The 20,902-nt window shown below is 49.7% G+C and overlaps 1 protein-coding gene across 8 annotated transcripts in view; it reads right to left on the reverse strand.

Annotated features, from left to right (window-relative positions):
- The window catches only part of LOC144944131 (uncharacterized), a 290,632-nt gene continuing 269,730 nt past the window's right edge, over positions 1 to 20,902 (reverse strand). For 7 of the 8 annotated variants that reach the window (XM_078872236.1, XM_078872237.1, XM_078872233.1 and 4 more), the window contains 12 exons: positions 20,476 to 20,512; positions 17,137 to 17,217; positions 16,166 to 16,212; positions 15,512 to 15,631; positions 13,352 to 13,505; positions 12,282 to 12,361; positions 11,621 to 11,749; positions 9,201 to 9,239; positions 8,608 to 8,694; positions 7,389 to 7,589; positions 4,895 to 5,010; positions 1 to 4,394 (listed from right to left, as the gene is read on the reverse strand). In XM_078872236.1, coding sequence (XP_078728362.1) covers positions 4,169 to 4,394; positions 4,895 to 5,010; positions 7,389 to 7,589; positions 8,608 to 8,694; positions 9,201 to 9,239; positions 11,621 to 11,749; positions 12,282 to 12,361; positions 13,352 to 13,505; positions 15,512 to 15,631; positions 16,166 to 16,212; positions 17,137 to 17,217; positions 20,476 to 20,512 — 1,317 coding nt within the window. In that variant the 3' untranslated portion in view covers positions 1 to 4,168. The remainder of the gene's footprint in view (positions 4,395 to 4,894; positions 5,011 to 7,388; positions 7,590 to 8,607; positions 8,695 to 9,200; positions 9,240 to 11,620; positions 11,750 to 12,281; positions 12,362 to 13,351; positions 13,506 to 15,511; positions 15,632 to 16,165; positions 16,213 to 17,136; positions 17,218 to 20,475; positions 20,513 to 20,902) is intronic. The other variant, XM_078872222.1, reaches the window with a different exon arrangement.

Genomic DNA, 20,902 nt, shown 5'->3' on the forward strand with positions numbered 1-20,902 from the left:
TGGTGTTTATGGTTTACTGTGCGACGTTACAGGAACAGGTACATGAGCGAAGGCTTTCAACAATAACAAAAAATTGACGTGACATCTGACCTGGATGAGGCAGCACGACTGCTGCGCAATGGCAGCGCTTTCATTGTGGCTGCGTTCCAATTCCTAATGTTGCGAAGCAAGCAATAGTAGCACCATTCACTTACACAGGGGGAAAAAAACAACCGAAAAGAGCCTAGTTGAAATAAGCAGCAAAATACAAAAATATAACACTTAATGGGCAATTAATTTTTCAAGCGATACATCTGAATAAATAAAACCCTCAGCTGTAAGCCTCAGAAAACCTTTAAAATGCACGTCTGTATGTGAGCCTTCTGCATTATGCATCCACCTACGTTGAGGCATTGCTTGGAATTAATTTTTATGCTCAATATAAAAAGTACATTTGACCAATTTCCATGCATTAATTCAGAACCGCCATGTCAATAAGTTAGATGTCAATGTAATATTGCCTTACCAATTTCACTACGACCTACACGCTCGCGAATTACGTTGATTAATCCTAAGAGGTCCATGTGACCCAATTAACTCGCACCCACAGGCTTTTCCATGAAGTCGGTTGTCACTTTCGTGAGATCAAGTCACTGCTGATAAATGCCTTTTCAGGTTGATCAATCCGACACTAAACTGACCATTTTATGAGACAGTGATTATATTAAATGAAAAGCTACAAAAACGTACGCGAGATAACCGGACGTTTAAAAGTGGGTTTGACCAAAAGTGGCGTTTGTCCTGAGTGACAGATCACGCTTTTAGGCAACATGTAAACGCCACGTGCACTGAGGTGGGAAGCCCAGGTTAGTCTCTGGTTTCCAGTGTTGGGCCCAGTGTTGGGCCAGTATTGCGCCAGTATTGGGCCAGTGTTGCTCCATGGGAGAGACACTGACAGATCTCCCACAGCCCAAGCTACTACCAGAGTTTATCAACATCATCATTATCGCCACCAGCCATGATCAATCCCCTGCTGAATGTGAATACTGACGTTTACACGAATATTTAAAGGGAGAAAATTATTGTGAATAAAATTATAATAATTGCATGAAATATGAACTAGAATGAAAAGTGTAAAAATTACTTCATTCTCAGATTAAATAATTGTGGCCAGGTTTTTTTTCCATAAAAGCATGGTCGTTTCTAACGATCAAAATGCGTCATGATATCGGAAATCTATATTCCCGTGTACAGCACCGATGTGGGCTGCCCTTCTATCAGCAGTGACAGTTGGTCTGCCTCGACATTAGCTCCCCCCCCTACGTGGAGAAATTATCTATGTTACCGACAACCAGATGTGATGTCGACATATCCATGGAAAGAGCCCGCATAACACATACTCTACCCTTTGATTTTAGAAATAGTGGTTAAAATTATTCTCTCTAAAAACATGAATCATTAATTAGCTTTATAAAAGTATTCAAAACTGTTCGTGATATATGCATGTTTATATAAATGAGAAATTACCAACATTTTATTGAATTTTACTTAAAAACGCCATCTCTGGTCAATCACTACCCGGTTTGTAGGAGATTCACTGCAGCAGCTGAGACGCTAACGGCTATGGCCATGCAAGGCTATGGCATCTTTGGCATACAGGAAGCTTTGACATTTCATTCATTACAAATCATTCTGACAATGTGTGCGCATTTCCTTTAAATACTTCATCAGAAAATGCTCCAATGCACAAAACAAAAGTAAGCTTTCGCAAAGCCAGGGCTGTGTTGACCAAACGTCCGCACTCTGCAGAACGTTTCCACAATGCATTGACACGAACAACACTGACCTACTAAGTTCAAAGCAAGGCTACGCGCTGCGCCCAAAACTCGATGCCGCCTCCGCCCCCTTAGCAGGGGAGAGGGCCCATTTCTAGTGGCTCACGCGATGGTGAAAACAAGACACGAGAGAGTGCGTCGACACCCATTGGCGGTGATGGGCCCCCCTCCTGATCCTCCTCCCGTGTGTGGCACACGCGCGCTCGTGCCATGCTGGGAAGTTGTGCGTTCGCTGCTATTGCTGCTGCTGCCAAGGACGACACCACCACCACCCCCCATCTGCATGCGCGCACGCTACGACCGCTGCTGCCGATGTGGCTGATGCCACCACCTGTCTGAGCGCTAGGGGGGCTTGGACGGTAACACTGCGAAGGGCGAGCGAGGGAGCGGCGAGGCACCGCTACGTGTCTCGACACGGCCACTCGGCACCGTCGCACAGATATTGTAACAAGCTCCAGAGTCAAGACATTGCATGCTTTGTCAATAAAAAAAAAGCAGCAGCTTCCAATAGCTCGAAGCAAACATGGCCATTACAGGATTAACAAAGAACATTGTTTGTATATATCGTAGAGCTCTAGAGAGAGAGATGGAGGGGGGGTCATTCTGTCAACAGGAGCACGGTAAAACGTTGTCGAACTACGTGACACCAAGCACCACGCAGCAGGCTCTGCTTGCCGAGTTACCAGCGCTCTCTCGCTCTCTCTCTCATTGACGCGGTCAAAGCGTTTCAACCACACGATGGGCCATTGTGCGCCCACTTTTGTGCGCTTGGAGGCCACGTGCGGCGTCACCCCCAAGGCTGATTCATCATCATCATTATTATTGTACGAGGCAAGAGTCCGTTTAGACTTCAGAGGCTTTGCTTAGGACGCCTCATTGAGGGCCAGTTGCCGTGGCCTCTTGAGCCGAGAGTTCGTCGAGGGAGAGAGCCATTGCCGTTCTAGTCGTTGTGCTTCATCTCCCGTGTTTACTATTGAGAAGAATTTGCCCGCAAAAGAGCCGTGGTTTAAACGTCGGTTATTATTACAAATGAGTGAAATGGCACAGCAGAATCTGCCCGCTTTCACTACGACTACTACTACTAGCAAACAGCGACATCGTGGATACAAACTGCATAGTTACTTAGTGCACACATTAAAGGTTTGTTGTTGTTTTAATTGAAAACGGGTTAACATTGCCGATGAAGGGTATCGTTACAGTAGTAGCCCCCATTGTGAACGATGGGCGAGACTCAGTGAGGTGGTAAGGGGGGACGACTTCCAGCCCCGCCCCTCAAAACGGTCGCCCAACGTCGTTCCGAACAACGTCGTTCCGAACCGACCCATCGGTGGGCTCAGAATTCGCGTGGCATCCCCTGACGGCCACCGTTATAACAACCTTGACGGACTCTGTTACGCAACGCTCGGGGGGGGGGGGGGGGGCGGTCGGTCAGCCGGTCTTCACTCCTCCACCCGTCACTCGAATGTACGTCGTTTGCCCCAGGGCACGTCGTCGTCGTCATCATCATCTCCCCCCCCATCCTCCTTGCCTACTGCTCCCTTGCAACCCCCTGCTGCTTTGTGTTTCGATCCCAAGCGCAGCTCGGTTGGGAGCCATCGCGTGGTTGTAACTGAAGCGTCCGTTGGACATGCCAATCGTGACGGGTGAAATACGCTTCAAACTAAATGTGGCGAAGCGTCAAGGCGAGCGTTTGCGTGCGTCGTTCCGGCACGCGGGAAAAAAAAACAGTTTGACAGGCATCTGTTGTTTTGATTAACATGCGTTGCTGCATTGCTACAACAATAAAAAAAGGACCCTGGAGCGAGAGTCGATGATGTTCACCGCTTGTAAAAAGAAAGCACCCGTGAGATACAAAAAAGCACTTGGGAGGCCACCGCGACCCAAACGGACGCTACGTTTCGCCGGTGAAAGTTGTGAACGTGGAACGGCGCTTACTATAATCCCAAGGGGCCGTTCGTGGACGAGATGTTGCACCCAGCTGGAACCTTTCCGACGCTTCCGAATCGCTGGGGCGAGAGTCGGGAGAGAATTACTCTCATCTACTGAGAACTAAAGGCACAGTAACTGCAACCCATCCACATGCCACGCTGACGCTGCCTTGGCTGGGACCAGGTTACTCCTTTTAAATATAAAACTCCTCACTTAAGCAGAAGGCAATCACTCCGATACGATGCAGCAGGTTTCACACGCACAGCGTCAGAACGGCCACGCGCGTTTAGACTCGGCCGTTCCTCGCGCCGGAGCACGGAAACCGGGGGGGAGGGGGGGGCCCTGGGGGCACTCGGGGAAGGTGGGGGTATGGCTGGAGGTGAGAAAGCGCCACGGGCGCAATGCCGGGCCCGGTTCCCCCGTGGCTAGCGGCGCCGGCGCGCGTGCTGCACGGAGCTGTTCTCGATGCACAGCACCACGAAGGGGCTGTTGCAGTTGTACGCCTGCTGCTCCAGCAGGCGGCCCTGCTGCAGCGGCGAGGCCTGGCCCACGGGGCTGCCCGACGTGTCGCCCACACGCCACGATGAGCAGTGGCTCGTCATGAGCCGCTTGCCGCTGCTGTCCGATCCGTGCCACAGCATCTTCTGTGGCCTGTGGCAGGGAGACGGGGGACCCGCGGTCAGCACAATCGAGGGAAGTTTTGTATTATTTATTGTTACTACGTTACCTTGCCGATCTCGTCAAGCAGTATGAAGCATCACGCAAACTCCGGTCATCCTCGTAGCGGCGTCTGGCTAACCATCGAACAAAAATGGTCACTGCATCGCGCACTTTCAGATGCGCTTCTGCGGCCGTCTGCAGTGCTCTTCCGATATTTGGAGGCCACTAGAGATATGCAGTTTCAAATGTAGATTGAAAACTCATTTCTTTAGAGCTGCTTTTTGTCTTTAGTTTGCTGTTCTTCCCCCGAACCTTCGACTAGCATGGTTGGCTACGTTCGACGCGAAATAAGTTCGACGTACATACTGCAGGTGACTCCGAGCGAGAGCTCTTCAACCAACCGCGCATCGCCCACGCGTTGCACTACGAGGGGCGCACACGCAGAACCCGCAGCTCACCACGTCTCACATGCACGCACAGACAGCACCCACCATCGAGGGTCGCTCAGCACGTTTGTCCCATCGAAGGAGTAGATGGGAATGCTGGTGTCGAAGTTGCCATTGGAGCCGTCGAACAGGCTCTCCCAGCTCTGGAACAGCTTCTGTCCCTGCATGGCAAAAAACAAAGAAAATCCCGTATCGCCTTTAACAAACTGTTGAGGCAAGCGCCGTTAGCGAGCACCTACGAAGGCCGGCACGGCCTGGCCGCCTTTGTCTCCCGAGTGGCGATGTTTAAACACCGCACCAGGTACTCATTTTAGGCCGAGTCGACCTAGGGGAGGCCCAGGACCGGTTCAGACAATCGTCAGTGGTGTTGGTCGTGAGCAGGGAGCGACCACGGGTTCGCTGGGTTCGTAGCGCAGCGCGCTAACCGCTACACTACACACTGTCAGTGCCGATGTTTCACTGCCGGGTAATGCAACTTGCATTGGGAAATGTTACACGACCACTCAAGGCAAATAAACCCAATACATATATATAAACACGTGCAGATGAAAGGAATGCAACATTACAGTAAAACGTCGTTATTTCTGTATTTGATCATTCGTAATTGGGGATAATGGGGGATAATTGGACACAGCTGCGCTTTCGGCATATACACAGTATATTAGTAGTTCACCATGAGCCGAATTGCCGTACCGAATGGTCCACTTTCGGCATGCACGTGGAGTGACGCCGCACGCCACGACCAAAACAACGACTCGGTCTGGTGGCGGCGCACGTGGTCAGCGTCGGTGCGGACCCGTCGTCGCTTTGGACTTTACCTTGTTTGCGCACTCTGTGCAAGCCAACCCCCGCAGACATGTTGTCTACACCTACATCAAGACGTAATAGAACGGAACTGTAGTATAAATCCCTTAGTCCGCGAGACAAATACAAAGTTTTGGATGGAATGGATGCGAGTGTGTCAATGCGTATGGTGTGCAAAGAATTTCGAAAACAATTTTTTTTTAATTGGGGCAGGAGGCACTGGGGAGCATCATTGTACATAATTCGGAATATTGAATAATTCGGCAAGGCCAGAGCCGCATACGTGTCGAATTAACAAGGGTTGACTTCATGTATACGATGATGCCGGATGTAATCTCCACCGAGCGCCGAGTACAATTGTCAAACATATTTTGCTTGTTTTTTCCTCCAGTTCACTGAAAAACCAATTCATCCGGGATATTTGCCCATGCCGTGACTTGATTTGATTGACTCTGTCGGGCAGTGGAGCGCTAAAGTTAAACTACACGATCAAACCCCAACTAAGCTAATCACGAATCGTGAGTAATACCCACAATATCAAAAGGTAGCTACAGGCATGGTCACAACGATTCGATCCCTGCAAATTCCATTCTGGAATTGAAGATCTCCCCCCATAGCAACCAATGGCATTCTCTTTCTTTCGTACGGCTGCTGATGTAGATGCAGAACAACGACTTAAATTTCACATTCAGGTGGTGAAGCCAGACAACCGTGGCAGGAGCAAGCGGAGTAGTGTATCATCATCGCCGCTCTGATATCTCCTTCGTATTTGTGGACCGGGCATTGCGTCGTTATACGTTGTAGGGCCTCTTCTGGATGGCCACAGTCACACACTGGAGAGTTTTTAATTTTCCATTTGTGCAAGAAAAAACATTGACCAAAGTGTCACGTGTTTCACTGGCTTTCAACGTGCACTGTGGACGTCAACACTGAACGGCACTTTGTATCACCCTGTTCGTTCGTTAAATCTGTTTTGCAAAACGTAAAAGCAACCTGGCCCACGGAGGTTCTCCATCATACACTTAAAGTACTAACGCACATTCGCTGAGATGCAGAGCTGATGGCAATGGAGCAAGGGGCACAGCACAAGTTTTTACTATTATAAACTATTTTTTATTCTACGAGGTAAGGCTCACTGAGCTATGTAGCTCTTTTTTTTAGAAGAGACCTGGACACAAATGACAGCTCAACGAGTAGCTTCATCATTTGGAAATTTATAGCAGCCGAATAAGCACATAATTCGAAATGTGGAGGGGAAAAACCGGAGGACCCAGACGAAAATCCACGCGACCACTGGGTCAGGATCGAACCCACAGCCATCCTGCATACGAGGCGAGGGAGTTAACATCTCACCACCATCATGGGACCTCCTTTGCCAGTACCAAAAAATGAGAATAGGTTTTCCACTTTTTTTCTGGTAACAAAACAGGTGTTAAGATGTTAAAACACCAAACTGAAACCTTTTACAAGGAATCATGTCTGCATTAACCACATTGTTTGTGGTCAGGATGCAAAAAAAAACATACTCTGATAATATATGCATTGTCTTTGAAACTGATTGGTCCACACCAGAGACAGCTTTCTTTCGAGCCTCGTCTCAAACGGTGTTAGACCAGATGACACCAAAAGGCGTACAGCACAAAGACAAGCGCTATCAGAGTAATGAGAGCTCAGGGTGAAGGCAGTGGAGCAGGGAAGAGAGAGAGAGAGAGGGGGGGCCCTGAGGAAGCCTGACCATGAGGTTCACGATGGGCACGCTGTTGCGGTCGGCCCTGCGCACGACCGCCGCCAGGTCCTGGTCGTGGGAGGTGAGGAAGGCCCGGTAGGTGCCCTGCAGGCCGGCCGCGTGCGCCTGCTGGAAGCACAGGATGTCTGCGCCGCGGATGCCGTGCATGTCACCCGTCATTGGCCTGTTGAGCGCCACCAGGTGGAGCTGCTGGCACGGCAATGGCACACGGGAGGGTGGAGAGGGGGGCACGCGAAGCGAGCCGTGAGAACGACTTGAACAAGGAGTTGAGCACAGTCGTCGAGTACAGGCGCGAGGGAAGTGAATGCCAGAGTGGAGCAGTGCGAGGGGAAGATGCGGCAAGGGGAGTGTTTGTGACGTGCAGTGTGGTGAATGGGTGTTGAGTGGCTGTCCCTGATTGTGCCTGCCTCCAGGGCAGCCCAGAGGTTCATGAAGACTCAGGGCAGAATGCCACAAACTGGCCTAACGTGGGACTCTCTTTTGTGTGAGGCCCACCTTGGTAAATTCATCCGTTTTGTCCCTCTCCCCCCGCAAGCTCGCCCCCCACTCTGGATGGCATGTCCGTCTGTCTATAAATATCTCTCTGCCTCTCTTCTACTTATCTCTGTCTGTTGCTCTGTGTCCTTCTGTGTCTCTCCATGTGCCTCTGCGCGTCTCTGTGACCTCCCCTCTCTGTCTCCGTATCTGTCCATGTTCCTCTCTCTGTGTAAGGGTGGCGAGATGTTAACGACCTCACCTGGTACACATGAGGGTCATGGGTTCGATCCCCATCCTGACGCCTGTATATTTGGAGTTTGCATGTCTCTCTCCCCGTGGGTCACGTGGATTTTTATCGGGGTCCTCCGGTTTGACCCTCCACATTTTGAAAAATGCGTTGAGAGTATTTATCTGCTATAAATGTACACATGTTGATAACCACTTCGTTGGCCTATCATTTGTGGCCAGGTTGCTTCTGAAAAGGAGCTATATAGCTCAGTGGGCCTTACCTGATAAAATAAAAAGAAAGTGAATAGTTTTTTAGTTCATAGTAACTGGTCTAGCTCTCTGCGTCTCTCCGTCTCTGCATGCTTATGTATCCCTCTCCATGTGCCCCTCTCCGTGTGTCTCTGCGTTTATCTCTCGGGCTGTTCTTCCTCCCATGTACACGGGGCTCCCCTCCCTGAGTGGAGACAGCTTCGAGTGTGAGCAGTCCGCCGTCGCTGCGTACCTTGTGTCCATTGTGGTATCTGGGTGCCCGGGGAGGCCACGCTGGCTGGGGGTTCAGTTGCACCACCTCGCTCTGGGGCAGACGAGCCTTGGGTGGAAAACAAACACTCGGTCACGGCGGCGGTGATGTGACCCCTAAGCAAGTCAAATCAAAGTGCAGCTGCAATGTGCAGCTCAAACTCATTTCTGCGTTCTTCATCTTCTTTCGTATCGATACGAGTTGAGTAACAACTATAAATCAATGTCCAGGTTGTGGATCCAGCCGCTGGCTTCAGAGCACAGCGGGTGTGAACCCCACAGTGGACACGAGTTCACACGGAGACCCACAGACTCGCGCAGAGACCCACAGACTCACACAGAGACCCACAGACTCACGCAGAGACCCACAGACTCGCGCAGAGACCCAGAGATTAATACAGAGAGCCACGGACTTGCGCAGAGACCCACAGACTCACACAGAGACCCACAGACTCACAAAGAGACCTACAGACTCACGCAGAGACCCACAGACTGCACGCGGCCCACTGCTAGTGGCAACGTGCCACGAGCAGGGGAAGGGAATCGCGATGGTCTGGGGAGCAACGGGTGACTCACGTGGGTGTTGCTGCCAGGGATGGCAATGGTGTCTCCAAGCTGCAACAACAACAACAACGACGATGACAAAGACGAAGATTACACGACACACATCACGCCACTACAACATTGATTGGCCTAACCACTCGACCCGAGCTCTAAGTGTTCTGATACCGGCATTGTCTTTGCGCTGTTCGCCTTTTGGCGTTCTCTGGTCTAACACTGGAGAGTCAAGGCCATAAAGAGGCTGTCTCTGGTGTAGACCAATCAGTTTCAAAGACGATGCAAATATTATCAGAGCGTGTTTGTTTTCATGTTTTGCTACAAGTACGTGTGGATAATGCAGACTTTCTTTTTGGAAAGGGTTTCTATTTGGTGTTTGAACATCTTAACGCTAGTTTTATTGCCAGAAAGAGTAAAAACATTTTCTTATTTTTAATCAAAACTACAACAGTTTATAGATGCATTCAATGGCACAAGTTGATCACAATGCCGTTCTTATATCACCCTGCAGCCAGCTCGTTTTGCGTAACCAGGGTGAGAACTCAAGCTTTAATTCAAATGCGACTTGGCCACAAATGATAGCGCAATAAAGTGGAAATGTATAGCAGCCAAATACTCTAAATACAAGTTTCAAAATTTGGAGGAAAAAACGTGAGCACCCCAGAGAAATATCCACGTTACCACGGGGAGAGAGACACGCAAACTCCAAACACTGTATACAGACGTGAGGGTTGAGATTGAACCCACAAACCTCCTGTATACCAGGCGAGGTAGTTAACATCTCGCCAGAGTGACCTGGGCCACCAACATGACAAAGAGGAAAACAAATGACATGTACGGGGATGAAAACAAATAAAAATCGGAGCAAAAAAAAAGAAAATCGCGTCGCAAAATCGTCCCTCCGCTATGGCCCCAACCACCGTGAGCTGCAGCCAGGGCCTGCAACCCACCCCGGCAACGGTGCGGACAGCACTTGTTGTTGTTGTGACAAACACGACGTGAATTCAGTGGCAGGAGCTCGTTGGGATGTCGCGGGGTTCAACGTGGAAGTGAGATGCGTGATCCGCGGTTGTCGGCCGCCCGCTCGTTCAAACCTTCTGGTTGTCTCTCGTTTAAAACAACGGCAGAAGCTTACGGCAGCGTTGGTTGTTCATTTTTAACCGTCTAAACCAGGGTGTTCGCAACCAAAATAACAAGGGACATTTTTTGTTTGAAATCGGTAAAAAAAACTCAATATCTCAATTCATACAGCGTGTGACGCGTAGATTCAGATCTGAAACACGGCAAAACTGAGTCTCCCGCCGTTGCCGATCATTGTTACAACGCTGTGGGCTCTCATGATATTGCCTTTTCCGAGACCAAGGTGCTCTGCAAACCTTCTGGCTACCATCAAAGGTTTGTCCACGAAGCCATCCAGATATACAAACACAGACATAACTTCAACCGTGATGATGGGTACAAATTGAGCAATCATTGGAAAGATGTTATTAACCATGTAAAAAATATTTAACTACGCATATTTGTACCATCTTATTTGACAGGTACTAGTCTATTTTACCGAATTGTTGACATCCCAAGCGTTTAACAGTGCTGCTATTTTGGTTTTGGCAGCCAACATCGGCCGTAACCCCTGTGGAGGTTCTTCACTTGTACCTTCCCTTCTAGCCCCGCCCACCTCCCCCTTCTAGCCCCGCCCCCCCACCCTCCCAGTCCTGACTGCCACATTTAGATAAGCTCCTCTCCTCCCCTTAACCAGTATTTAAGATCTTGTCTCTTGGATTTCTCTTCACTTGATACAGTAAACTTAGCTGTAACGGTCCCACCTGAAGACGGAGACTTGTGTTGCCTCCGAAACGTCGTGATTTAATTGAGTTATTTTCATTTTTATTTTTTATTTTTTTTACCTACGTGACTTTACCGAAAAAACCTAAGAGTATCAATATCTCAAGATCCACAATGCATGGGAATACGAGACTGTGGTAGACCTTAATAAGTAACGAGTCACGAAGCGGTCCTTAAAGAGCCGCGTTGCGGCTCCTGAGCCGCAGGCTGCCGACCCCTGCTCTAGACGAAGCCATGGCCTTGATAAACGTTGTTAGAGAATTACTTTAAATATTGCTTTTCCACTCACACATCGCAGACGGGGAGGGTCGCGGGTCAGAGGGACGGTGGGGGCCGAGGCCAAGGATTCTTACGGCTCTGGCGGTGCTGGGCCTCTCTGAGTCGCGTTGGGCCTGCTTGGAACTACCCAGGAGGGCCAGGGCCTGCTTTCCAATGGCCGTGGAAATACAGCATGCGACGCGTAGATTCGCACGCCAGCGTGCCCCAACCACCCAAACGGCAGTCCATGGTTGGCTTGCTTGTTTGCCTTAGTTTGGTTAAAGTTGTTCTCCTGATTGTGTGGAATCATAATCACAAGTGTGTGCGTGTGGCCTCACTTGTAACTTCCTCCACGCCCCGGGCACCCGGATGTAGACGTCTCCCGTCTCGCGCACGTACACCAGCGCGCCCTCCGGCGTGGCTCGCGACGTCTGCAGCATGGCCTCCACGGAGTTCGTTATCGTCACCTGCAGCACGGCCCAGTGGCACGCGGTAGCTATTGCGGCACGCGGTGGCTAAAGCGGAACGCCGTGGTTATAGCAGCATGCTGTGGCCATAGGGCAACTCGGTGGCCGTAGGGGAACGTGATGGCCATAGGGGAACGCGGTGGCCGTAGGGGCACACGGTGGCCGTAGGGGAACGCGGTGGCCGTAGCGATAAGCAGTGGCTCTAGCGCCATGTATCTAAATGTGGAGGGGAAAAACCGGAGAACCCAGAGAAAAATCCACACAACCGCAGGGAGATAGAAAATGCAAACTCCAAATATATAGGTGTCAGGGTCAGAATCAAACCCATGAGGCAGAAAACATCTCGCCGCCATGGCGCCCCGACACATCAGAGTGCGGCTTAATCTCAAGTTGGATCCTAGGAGTCAACCCAAGCAGTTTTGGCTCAGAGTAGAAGCCCCCACCCCATCCCACTCCACCGTGTCACCCAGCCTAGAGGCCGCGTTATCTGCAACTGCGACAGTCGGCGTGAGTTCGTGCGTGCGTCACGCACCCCGCTGGAGGAGCCGGCGGGTCCTGGTGGCCCGGGGGGCCCCACCGCTCCCTGGAGGACGTAGCTGGGACCGGAGCCTCCTGGGAGAGAGAGCGCACGGGGGGGGGGGGGGGGGGGGGGAAGCAGCGTGGGCAGCAGGGTCACTCTCTCGCATAGGTCGCCAACGAGCCCAGGCAACTGCGCATCTCTTCTGTGTGTGTGTGTATATATAAGCAGCATTCTGGACAATTTTTTTTTTGATTAACGAAATCGAATTTCCGCTTGAACGAAATTTCACTGCGGCCACGCACCACGAGATCGTCAAACAAGAGGCACCCGGGAGGCTGCCTCAGCCATCCGCGACAGCGTCACGGTGCCCCTGAAGTGCAACAGCGACGCCTCCACATCACCTTTACAGAGATTCCTACACGCAGCACATCTGCATGAAGGAGTTCCTTGAAAATTTTAATTTTGTTGGTGTTTTAAATTAATTATTATTCAATCGTTTCAATATTCATGTTCTTTATTATTATTCTTTTTTCGCGAAAATGTTAGGAGTAGAGTCGGAATGACTGTGCAAAAAACATCCCAAATATTTTTTACTAAATTGAAAAGCCGTTCTGGTTTACACAATGTAATTTTACGTGTGTGTTTTGAAGGCATCCCTTTTGTAAATCGAGGGATACCTGAATATGTTTCAGTCCATCTGCCTATTGGCTTTCCAGACCAATATTATGCAGCAGCATATGTTTAAGTCAGCGAACTTTGGAGCAGCTTTGAATTTATGGGTCTCGTCAGCAGATTCACGCTTGCTACACGCTGGTGGATTACCAGATTTATGAAACTATTTTTCTTATTTTACCAGGTAAGCCCCACTGAGCTATATAGCTCTTTTCAGAAGAGACCTGGCCACAATTGATAGTTCAACAAAGTGGCTCATCATCATGTGGAAATTTATGGCAGCCTAAACGTGTGATACGGAGGCAAATACCGGAAGGCCCGGAAAAAAATCCATGCGACCACCACGGGGAAAGAGAGACGCCGCAAACTCCAAAAATTCAGCAGCAGGCATCAGATCACTGTGAGAATACCTGGCGAGGTGTGTCCTTGACCGCCGGGGGGCCCTGGAGGCCCAGGGGGGCCTGGCCTGCCCTGGGGCCCCTCGTAGCCGTATCCCGGAGATCCAGGGGGGCCGGCGCTGCCCGGGGGGCCACTCGGACCCACCACCGAGTCTCCCTTGGGGCCCTGCCGATGAAGCACACCAAGTCAGCGCTGTCACATTCTCCCGCCCCTCCACTCCTTCCCATCCCCTCCTCTGCCCTGTCGTCATTCCTAAGCACCTCTCTATCGCCGTCACTTGTTCCTCAATCCTTGTGGCACACCCCCGCCATCTACGTCATTCCTATCTGTCACCGCTTTGTAAGCATTGTCGCAGAGCGCCTTGAGTGAGGCCGCTCTATACAAATACCAGCTTTACTACCCGGCTTCGCCCGAGACTTGGATTCTTGTCTTGAATTATCACACGGCCTACGCGGAGGGTGGGGGATGCGTGACGTCAGCAGGCACACTGCGTGACGCTGCCGCGTGCGGGTGACATCACAGATGTGACGTCACCGCTCCCTTGCCGTGAAAAATATATCCATTATTGTGCCACCCCGCCTCCCCAAATTACAAAAGTCTATTTTTAGACTTTTAGCATTATGTACAGTCTCGAAGCTACCCACATGCCAAATTTCAAGTTTGTTGCATGTCGGGAAGTATGCTAAACATTTCAAACAGACACACATATTCACAAATTTGCCTGTTATATATATAGATTAAGATTTGCATGGGCGTGTTGCACATAATGTGCATAAACCATTCAATCTGTCCACCCGTGGCGTGTTTAACATTCTCTCAGTGCACGAGTGCAGCAACTGGGTTAGCTTCAAGCTGAAACTTATTCGTGGGTGTCGAGCTGGAATATTAGAAAACAAGATGTTTGGCAAACCACTCAAATATTGGGTAAGCGTTGTGGGTTTGTGTGTGCAAACCGCGAGGCGTGGTCTTGGCATGTCCATTTGCCATGACCATGGCAACTGCTCCCATGAACGTCACTCCTCGATTCCTAATCCCATGCTGAGGACTCGATAGACACGACTTATTTGTCTGATCCACACTGTGTTCAACCACTACACTGCACGTGATAATAACTAACCCACTCATCCACTCATTCACCCACTCACCTCACCCAAAGATCCCCCCAGAAACCTTAACAGAATCTTGGGGCAAGTGCTGTTAGCGAGCACCTACGAAGGAGGGCATAGCACACGAGGTTGTGGGTGGCCAGCACCATGCCCGTCCGCCTTCGTCTCACGCGTGGCGATGTTTACACGTTGTACCACGTACTAATTTGAGGCTGAATCGACCTAGGGGAGGCCCAGGAATAGTTCAGATAATCACTGGTGTTGGCCATGAGCAGGAATCGAACTCGGGTCGCAATATGCTAATCACTGTGCCACCGCTTCTCCTACAACACTATCACTTAGACACCTACTCACTCCCCCACCCATTCACTCACCTACTCAGTCACCCATCCACCCACCCACTCACCACACTGCAGGCCGCCTCACTTCTCTCTGCTTCTACCCTCGTACTGCTCCACTTTAGAAATGTCCTCCTCCAATTACCGTCTCTTTCCCTGACTTCATATAACCTTGCTCAACCAAGAAACGTGTTAACTCTTGTCTATTAGAACTTTGATAGTGCCGTTTGTTCCTGCCCACCAGGCATTTTCGGTCTTTGAACCTGCGCTTAGCAACCATGATTTAATACTAATTTCATAGAATGTAAACCAAGAGACTGAAAGCAATTAATCGTCTTAGCTGTTTCTATTGTAGACTACATATTTACAGGTAACGATGCAGGCGAGACATCATTCTGCGTGTAGGCTATCAGTGATGAAAGCGTTAAGAAAAGGTCTAACGTTTACATTTTCAAGGGGAGTTACAGCTCCTCGAGGTAAATGAGTGCATACCCTGGACGTGCGCAAGGGCGCGCTAATGCATCGTAGGCAAATCGTCACCGTTCACAGCAGGGTATACTTCCTCATAAGCACTCACCACACACTCGCCACCAATACTGCTTTAGCACATCACAACAACAACAGAAAAGCGGCCGATTGCCGGCGCGACTTGTCATTCGATTTTGGTGATGCTGCCCCTTGCCGAACGTCTGTGAGTGAGCATTCTCAACAGGGCGGCATCTCTCACCACGAGTCCCGGCCTTCCTGGGATGCCTGGGGGCCCGGGGACGCTGGGAATCCCGTGAGGGAAGTCCCCGTAGACCACCGTGCCAGGCTCGCCCTTCATGCCAGACTCGCCGCGCTCCCCCTGCAGTCGAGGGCACAGAGGATCGCAATCGATCGGAATCTTTATTTACCCTCGAGAAATCCGACGAGCCACAAAGCTCGTCGAAAATATTTTTTCACCTAAGAACGATTGCTTGTGTTGCGATCGAAACGTCGTATTTTTTACATTATTTTTCTATCTACGTGACTTTACCGAAAGACCCAAAGCACATGAATTCCTGCAGTCACGAAAGCTTTAAGTCAAGACGCATTTATATTTATGCTATCTAACCCAAAAACCCTATTACGGAAAATATTGGTTACGAAAGCCTACATGTTAATGGGAGGCTTATGTTGAGTGAACTGCAGTTGAGCAACTTTTAAGTACCCTTATACTGGACGTACAGTAAATGAGAAAAAAACAACACGATAACAAATGCAAAAAATTACGACTACATAGTTTTGGGAACTGATGTCCCTAAGAATCTTCACATCATAACGTTTAATACAGCATCGCACCGCGAAACATTGTACTGCACTGAGCCTACTATAAGACGACGCAGCCAAAGACCCTTACCTTGATCCCGGCAAGCTGTGCTATGTTCGTGATGGATCCGGGCGCCCCTGGAACAAACATCGCCAAGGTGAGTTAAACTGCGTCACTGCCATCTCAGGATCAGCTCAGGCCTGAGCCGCTCGCTCGGTTTCAAAGTCACGTGGGTGAGCGGCTCGGCCATGGCTTGGCTCGGGCTCGGCCTCAGTTCAGTTTCTTTTGAAGAACCCTGTGGGCTAAGAAGCTCTGAAGTCGGGTTTCATCAATAAAAATCACACACCGTTTCCGTGACAGACATAACACAGATAAAAAAAAACGGAATAATACAAATGAATAAATAAAAACAATTTTTATATCAAACATCATGGGACCAATGCTGAGCACAGCTGGGATCTTACTCAGAGCTTCTCAAGTTAAGCTCCACGGTGGCTCTGAGTCGGCTCCCCTGAGGTCAGAGCCTCAGCCGAGCCGTGACTAAGAATACGGGGCTTCGAGTTTAGCCCATGTAAAGCGTGCGCTACTTTGAGAGTATTTATGAAAAGAGGCAGCGGTGGCGGAGAGAATATATTCATGCAGGCTATGGGTGATGGAAAGACGCGGAGAGGAAGGTCTTTGACTAAATCGGACGGCAGCGGGAAAATGAGAACAGGTGTAGCAGCAGCAGGAAGCAACAGCAGAAGAAAGCAGCATCAGCAGGAAGCAACAGGAAACAAGACACAAGAACGGAAGGAGGGGATGATTCTCAATGTGGACGGCAAAAGTCCCGCAGGGGATCTGCTTGACGATGGAGCAGTGTGCGCGGTGAGCGATGAGGAGTTGGGGGTGTTGCACAATGACGAGACAGCACACGCCTCTAGGAGAGCGTGACTACGGCCTCTTGCTCAACAGCAGCACCGCGGTGTCCCTGTGGTGAAGGCCCAGAATACACAGCAGCAGCAGCAGAAGAAGCAGCACAGTCTGTGTCGTGCATGGTGCGCCGCGCAGTGCCAGGGAACCTGGAGGCCCCGGGTCTCCCTTCTCCCCGTTGGAGCCGTGGTGTCCTGGGTAGCCCATGGAGCCCTTCTCGCCCTTCAGCCCTGCTCGCGTTCACAGCACACAGCACACCAAAAGACGAGATGTTAACTCCCTCACTCGGTACACAGGAGGCCGTGGGTTCGATCCCGACCCTGACGCCTGCTGTATATTTGGAGTTTACGTGGTCGCGTGGATTTTTCTCCAGTTCCTCCGGTTTTTCCCTCCACGTTTAGCATTTGTGGCCAAGTCACTTCTGAAAAATAGCCCATATAGCTTAGTGGGCCTTACCTGGTAAAATGAAAAAAAGATCCCCCTTATAACCAAAACAGACTGTTGGCGCAAGTGCTGTTAGCGAGCACCACCTATGAAGGCCGGCACAGCACACGAGGGGGTGAGTGGCCAGCACCATGCCCGGCCACCTTTGTCTCCGCACCAGGGACTCATTTGAAGCCGAATCGACCTAGGGGAGGCCCAGGACTGGTTCAGATAATCGTCACTTGTGTTGGCATGGAGCAAGAATTGAACTTGGGTCCCCGGGTTTCGAAGCGCTAACCGCTACAATACCACCACCGTGGGCCACACCCACGGTCCCATAGATGCACAGAACAGCACACACGTGAAAAATCTTGACTTACAGCTTTCGTGACTGCAGGAATTCATATTCTTTGGGTCAAGATTGGAAATCGCTGCAATTCTGAAAAACGCTAAGACACCTATTAGCAACATCAGTAAGGATGACCGCTTTGAGCTTTCCCAATTAAAAAAGAGAGATGACATCGTCATCCTCTCAGCCGACAAGGGCAATGCCACAGTCATCATGGACAAAACCACATACAATAACAAAATTCAGGACCTACTTAATGATGGTAGCTATACAAAAAATTAAAAGAGATCCCACCAACAGCCTCGTTAGGAAAACCAACAATATCATCACCGATTCGACATCTTTAATCGAACCAACCAAGCGGTTTTATTTAAAACCCTCTGCTGCTAGACCACCCAGACTGTATGGCTTACCAAAAAATCCATAAAGAGGGTACACCACTCCATCCTATCGTCTCCACCATTGACTCACCCACCTTCAAACTTGCCCCGATTTCTGTCCCAAACCTTACAACCATTCACTGGTAAGACCACCTCAGCTGTACTTAACTCAGCTCACTTGGTATCGTTAATTAAGGACATCTTACTATGTCCAGGTGATTTGCTCATTAGTTTCGATGTAGTCTCTCTGTTTACCAAAGTTCCTGTGCCTGACACCATTGCAATCATTGAAGATTTGGTCCAACAAGGACTGAATGCTGATGTACCGGCCCTGGTGAGACACTGCCTCACCAATACTTACTTCACGTGGAATGGAACTTTCTACAAACAAGTCGAAGGTACCCAAATGGGTTCTCCCTTTTCTCCAGTTGTTGCCAATGTTTTCATGGAAAAATTTCAGACAGATGCCATCCAGGCATCCACTCTACGTCCGTCCTTGTGGAAGAGGTACGTAGATGACACGTTCGTCATCTGGCCACATGGCCTACCAGCTCTGAACCAATTCCTCAACCACATCAATTCCATACACCCAGCCATCAAATTCACCATGGAGGTGGTAAAGGATGGCAAGCTACCATTCTTGGATGTTTTCATCAAAAAGAGACCAGACGGCTCAATGGGACACTGTCTACAGGAAAGCCACCCATACGGGTGCATATCTAAAACCTGACTCCCACCACCATCCTTCCCAGAAGAATTCCTTCATTAAAACTCCATACCATAGAGCTCGATGTATTTCCAACCATCATCACCTAGCCAGTGAACTGAAACACGTACACCAAGTTCTCAAGATGAATGGATATTCAGACTGCACAATCCGTAAAGCTATCACCCCAACCGTTGGGAAATAACCATCTGAGGACCCAATCAAAACCATCACCTTGCCATACAGAGCAGGGGTCACCAAAACGATCTCCAAAATCATGAGCAAACACAAGATCCAGGTTCGATTTAACACAGTATATAAAATTCGTGATCTGATTCCATCTGTGAAGGATATGATCCCTGACATGAAATACCCCGGCGTCTACAAACTAAGTGGTGTCTGCGGCAGTAGTTACATTGGGGAAACTAAGCGACATGTCTCGGACCGTGTTCGTGAACATAAGGCAGATCTGAAACACAGCAGGACGAACATTTCGGCCGCGGCTGATCATTGTTTTAATGCGTTGGGCTCACACGAAATAGATTTCTCTAAGACGAAAGGTACTTTGCAAACCCACTGGCTATCAACAAAGGTTAGTTCATGAAGCCATCCACATATACACACAACTTCAATCGAGAAGATGGGTATGAACTGAGCAATCATTGGAAGGACGTTATCAACCAGTTAAAGTAATAACTGGCTGTGATGTTCCCATCCTACCACCTTCCGATGCTAGTTGTTATTTTGGGCTCTCTGATTTTACATTAACAGGTAAAATTTCCCGCACTAACGCAGCCACCTCGCTCCCCGAGCTCGACGTTGCTGCTCTGCGATCTCCCATCCACATGCTCATCTCTCACATTAACATAGCCACTGCCATTAACATGCTAATTTCTCACATTAACATCACTAGCCCTGCCCACTTCGTTTATGACCCTTGGGCTACACCCATTTTAAACCTTTAAAACAGTCTGCCTCAGCAGCTTTCCCCCTCCTTTTTCTTCCTGATGATGATCGCTTGTGTTGTGGTCGAAACGTCGTAGTTTTTTTGTTATTTTTTGTTATTTTCTTTGAACCTATCTACGTGACTTTACCGAAAGACCCAAAGAATATAGCACACACGTGCTTGTTTGCTTGTATGTATGAGAGATCTATGGATGTTGAAAGTCATGTTATTATACGTTACTGCATATGATCATCATAAAAACAATAATTTGCAGGCCTTTGTCAATCCATAGTTTGATGAAGGCTTCCCCATGTTGTTCGTCCATGGAGGTTGTTTGACCACTCTTCACTATTTATAAAATTTACTTCATTTCTTCTCTTTATTTGTTCCATTGGCTGGGTGGGTCAGCTTCTTCCACCTCTTCTACGTCTCTCGCAATCCAACTCGTCTCTGCGACCCAGTCTCAGCTGCGGTTCCTTCAGCTCCCGTCGGGCAACATCAACGACCGCCCCCCCCCACTCCACACATTCTTTCCCTCCTTGCAGTCTATCGAGCGCTCTGCCCACGACACGACCTGCGGGCGAGACCTTCGACCACGTGACCACGTGACCACGCGGTGGTGACGCATCACCACCACCACCACCACCACCAAGCAGCAGCAACAGCCGCAATGCGGCCACTCACCGAAATTTGAATGCACCCCCGGCTGGAAGTGGTCCACCTGCATACCCACACAGAATAAATAAAGAGTAAACATCGATGTACGCCCACAGCGCTCGATACGCGCCGCAGACTTTGTTCGGCTCGAAGGCGCGGCAACCCACAGACAAGCGCTTGGCAAGGCAGCCAGTACTGGCACCGACACTTGTCCAAGTTCTGTGATCCTACAGTGGGATGTTTGGCTAACCCCATTAATGATGAGTGTGTTATACATGAGGGCCATTACTGAGCACAGGTACATTAGCCATGTTTGTCAGGTCCCTTTGTTGGTCATGAAGGAGCTGCGGCTGGCAGAGAGAAATCCGGACTGCTTTCAGTGGCAATAAGCAACACAAGGGAACTGGATTTATTTTCCAAGTCGCGTTTCGTGACTGTTGTGGTTATCAAGTCA

The sequence above is a fragment of the Lampetra fluviatilis genome, chromosome 2 (assembly GCF_964198595.1).
Source record: "Lampetra fluviatilis chromosome 2, kcLamFluv1.1, whole genome shotgun sequence".
In the NCBI taxonomy this organism is placed as follows: domain Eukaryota; kingdom Metazoa; phylum Chordata; class Hyperoartia; order Petromyzontiformes; family Petromyzontidae; genus Lampetra; species Lampetra fluviatilis.